The sequence below is a fragment of the Arachis ipaensis genome, chromosome B05 (genome assembly GCF_000816755.2).
Source record: "Arachis ipaensis cultivar K30076 chromosome B05, Araip1.1, whole genome shotgun sequence".
NCBI lineage: Eukaryota > Viridiplantae > Streptophyta > Magnoliopsida > Fabales > Fabaceae > Arachis > Arachis ipaensis.
Genome location: NC_029789.2, coordinates 135,295,555 through 135,299,735, shown reverse-complemented (window position 1 = coordinate 135,299,735; position 4,181 = coordinate 135,295,555). Strand labels below are relative to the sequence as shown.

The window sequence follows — 4,181 nt, the reverse complement described above, 5'->3', positions numbered from 1 at the left end:
AGTAAAATTTATCGTCATCTTTTCAATAGTCTCAGATTAAATTTGAATTTAATGTTGGGAAAAAATGTTTAAAATAACAATTATAACTTTTTTTTTATTGAATTAATCAAATATTTATCAAACTATATTATTAAATGAACTATTTAATAGTTATATAAAAAATTCTGAGCTGTGAGCCAAAATTAAATTATTAGTCAACCAGAATCATACATTATTCAAGCACTGGCCTGCATCTTATGGTAGGAAATGCAATATGACAAAAGAGAAGCTGAGAGAAAGAGTAGAATTGAATGCAACCACATGAGAATAAGTGAAAGAAACCTCAGGGGAGGACCGCAATGAAATTTCACCTTCTTCTTTAAATAAAGCTCTACCAAGAATTATTGAATCACATTGACAACAAAACAAAAGAGTCTTTCTCACACTATTAGTCACTGTATATATGTGGGATCCATTTGAAATCCCATAACAAAGGAGTTAACCAATGAGAATTCAGATATTAAGATTAACATCAAATCTTAGCCAATCAGCACCTTCATGGAAAAAATTAGTAGGTCCCAAAACTCCACCTAACAATAAGAAATTCAATAAAAAAAAAATCAAAATATGAAAAAAGTACTAAAGTTTAAAAAAGAAACTGAAACAAATCTAAAAATTTTTATGAAAAAAAACTATTAGAACAAAAAAATCAAAACACATTTTTTATTTTTTATTTTTTAACTTTAGGTGAAGGCCCGTTTAAGATGAAAAATTACCAAACACAAAAAAGATAACTAACGTTCAAAGAACTTAAACGCACTTTTTTTTTGCACTAACGCTATAAGGGGTGTATATGGGCCGGGCTACACCGGGTTTGACTTAACTCAAATTCGACCCGAAATATAGAGCGGGCCTAATTTTTAGACCATAACCCGATCCTAGATCCGATAAAACCTACGCATCTTCGGACCGGGTGAAAACCGGGTAAAAATCGGATAAAAATAGGGTATTTAACATGTAAAAATCACCTAATCTCCAATCATTATTTCACAATTTACATAGTAAAATTCACTTAAAAAATATAACAAGAACCAACTCTTCTCTAAAATTAAAGCATGACCATAATAAATACTAATATTGTCTAATAACACCAAATATTTAAATCAATACAAATAACACAATATTATTCATTAGTCTAAAGTCTTATGCATTTTAAACATAAAACATTAACTTATAATCTTATAATGACTAATAACACAAAATATTAAGGTTTACAATATTTAAATTCCACATAAGAATAGCCATCATCCATCACTAATAACACAAAATATTAATTATGTATGAGACCGGGCCACCGGGTCGAGTTCGGGTGACGCGAGCTATGACCTGAACCCGACCCAAAATAATGATTAGGTCTATTTTTGAGACCCTTACCCAACCCTAAACCTGATAAAATCACACTAAATTAGCTTCTAAAGTGTTTGGAGCCGGGTCGAGTCTTCGGGTCGGGCCGGACCATGTACACCCCTAAACGCTATTGTGCAACAAATGACCCATCAGGAAATTACATAGCCAACCCTTAGCTTGCATATAAAAAGAACAACAATATATATAGTCACTACGCACAAGAAAATACTAACCCCACTACATGTAGTACACATTCAAAACTTTAATTGAATCATTTGGGCATCCTTTTCACTTTTCCCTAAAATTAATTTCTTTTTTTTTTAATGTACTCAAAGAAACTTAATTCTCCCAAGAAGTAGTATACTAGTATGCCTAAGAATGCTACTTCCCTATTGAATGTTTTTTTATTCATTGTTGTAATAAGCTTCATTAGTGTGGTGGTGAGCTCTTTCTTTTAAAAGAAAAACTTGCTCATTAGAATAGTGTGTGAAGTAATAATGAAGTTTGATTCGGGAAGAATTAGTACTTGACTTATCAAGTTGGAGGATACAGTGAAAAAAATGAAAGGTTCAAGTAGTGGTGCATTGGGAGCAAAAACAGCAAGAGCGTGTGATAGCTGCCTAAGAGTAAGAGCAAGGTGGTTCTGTGCGGCAGATGATGCTTTCCTCTGCCATGGCTGCGATAACTTGGTTCACTCGGCCAACCAGTTAGCCAGCCGCCATGAAAGGGTTAGGCTCCAAACTTCATCTTCCTCCGCCAAGATAATAACAACTGCATGGCATAGTGGCTTCACGCGCAAGGCAAGAACCCCGCGTCATCACAACAAGAGCACTTTCTTGATGCAGCAGCAACAAGATGCTGAGAAAGAAGAAGAAGCGGTTTTCAATAACTACCACGGTTCCGTGTTTCTAGATCCTGTTGTGCCAGATCTTGGAAGCGAAGATATTTATGAGAGTGAGGAGCAGATTCTGTGCCGCGTGCCGGTGTTTCACCCGTTTGATGATGATTCTGTGCTTTGTAGTGTGCACAATAATGAAGTAGTGGAGGATGAAATGATGAAGAAGAAAAAGAAGAAGATGAAGAAGATGAACAATGATGATGGTGAAGAAGGAGAAGGTGAAGTACCGTGCACGTTTGGATTGGAGAATTTCTCTGATCTTGCTGATGTAGAAAACTTGCTCCATATTGAGGATGATTCAACCATGATTAAGGTTAAGGATGAATTACAACAAGTTACTAATGATGATGATGATTGTAATCTGGAGTCCATTCTTGATTGGAATATTGACACATCAGATCAATCAATGATGATGGCAGTAGTAGAACATGATCAAGAAGAGGAGGAAAATAATAATAATTGTAGTAATAAAGTGGAAATAATAAAGAAAGAGAAGTTTTTGAGGCTAAATTATGAAGAGGTTATTTCTGCTTGGGCAAGTCAAGGATCTCCATGGACTACAGGAAATCCACCTAAGTTCAACTTTGATGATTGTTGGCCCCATTACATGGTAATTCATTTCTTTTCCCTCCTCATTCCATATCTTTAATCTTCTTCAACTCGCTAATTAATAACTTATGTATATAGTTGCATTAGTAATTAGTAGTTATTAGGTATATAATAATTTAAATTTTTGAAATAAATAAATTTATAATTAGATATCATATATGCTGGTTATTTTCATGTGAAAATAATACCGTGACATGTCAGATAATTTTACATGTTTAATCGAATATGTTTTTTGGTGACTATTTAATCGAATATGTTTAATTGAATTATCTAATACTTTAGAATATCATTTTTATGTGAAAATGTTTTTACGGGAATAAACAACATCGTATACTTATTTACAATAATAATTTACGCTAATTTTTTACTGGCTCGAATTTTTGGAATAAATGATTTTTTGTGGTCATCAAATTACATATTTTGATATTTAGAAATAACTCTATACACGATGACTAAGGTTTTGTTGAATTCATGAAGAAGCATGATCAATAGTATATGATTGTTGATTTTGTGAAATTTTCAGGGTTCAAGTGGTGGCGTGGATAATAATGTTGAATGGTGTCATGGGGAGGAAGTAAGAAACATGAGATGGCATCAAATAGGGGGAGTTGATGATGGGGGGAGAGAAGCAAGAGTATCAAGGTACCGAGAAAAGAGAAGAACGCGTTTGTTTGCAAAGAAGATAAGGTATGAAGTGAGGAAGCTCAATGCTGAGAAGAGACCAAGAATGAAGGGTCGTTTTGTGAAGAGGACATCTTCATCATCATCATCCTTTGTTGAAGGAGCCATTACTACTACTTAAACATAATAATTAAGGAGGAGTGTTAGAGAGCCACTAAATTTTATGATTTGTAGTTATCATTATTAGAATTTTAAATGATGTGAGATTTCATCCAATAATAAAAAATTACTCATTATTCTTTTACTAGTTAAGTATTTATCAAATTTAAAAAAAAGTGCTGGTCCCTAAACTTTCTCATAATTAAGATATTAACAAATATTTTAAATTATTTAACGATTTTTATTAACTATTATTTTTATATAAACACATATTCATCTGAGTAGTCGTACTCTAATTTGAATTTGGTTATTCTAGGGTCGGGCTAAATTATTTCTCTTGCTTGGGAGATTTTTTTTTTCTTTTTAATTTCTCATGCAGGTCGAGTCACCAAAAATTTCTCATGCAGGTCTAGTACTAATGGTAGCCATTATGATTTATGAATAGTTTGAGGACTTTAATTTGTTAATCACGTTAAATTTAGGGGCAGAAGAAGTGTTTTATATGTTT

General features: G+C 32.9%; 1 protein-coding gene across 1 annotated transcript; it reads left to right on the top strand.

Moving 5' to 3' along the window:
• Positions 1,604-3,784, top strand: LOC107644315 (zinc finger protein CONSTANS-LIKE 16). Its single transcript, XM_016348154.2, has 2 exons — positions 1,604-2,894; positions 3,417-3,784. The coding sequence occupies exons 1-2, from the start codon at positions 1,947-1,949 to the stop codon at positions 3,693-3,695; spliced, it is 1,227 nt and encodes a 408-aa protein (XP_016203640.1). The 5' UTR covers positions 1,604-1,946; the 3' UTR covers positions 3,696-3,784.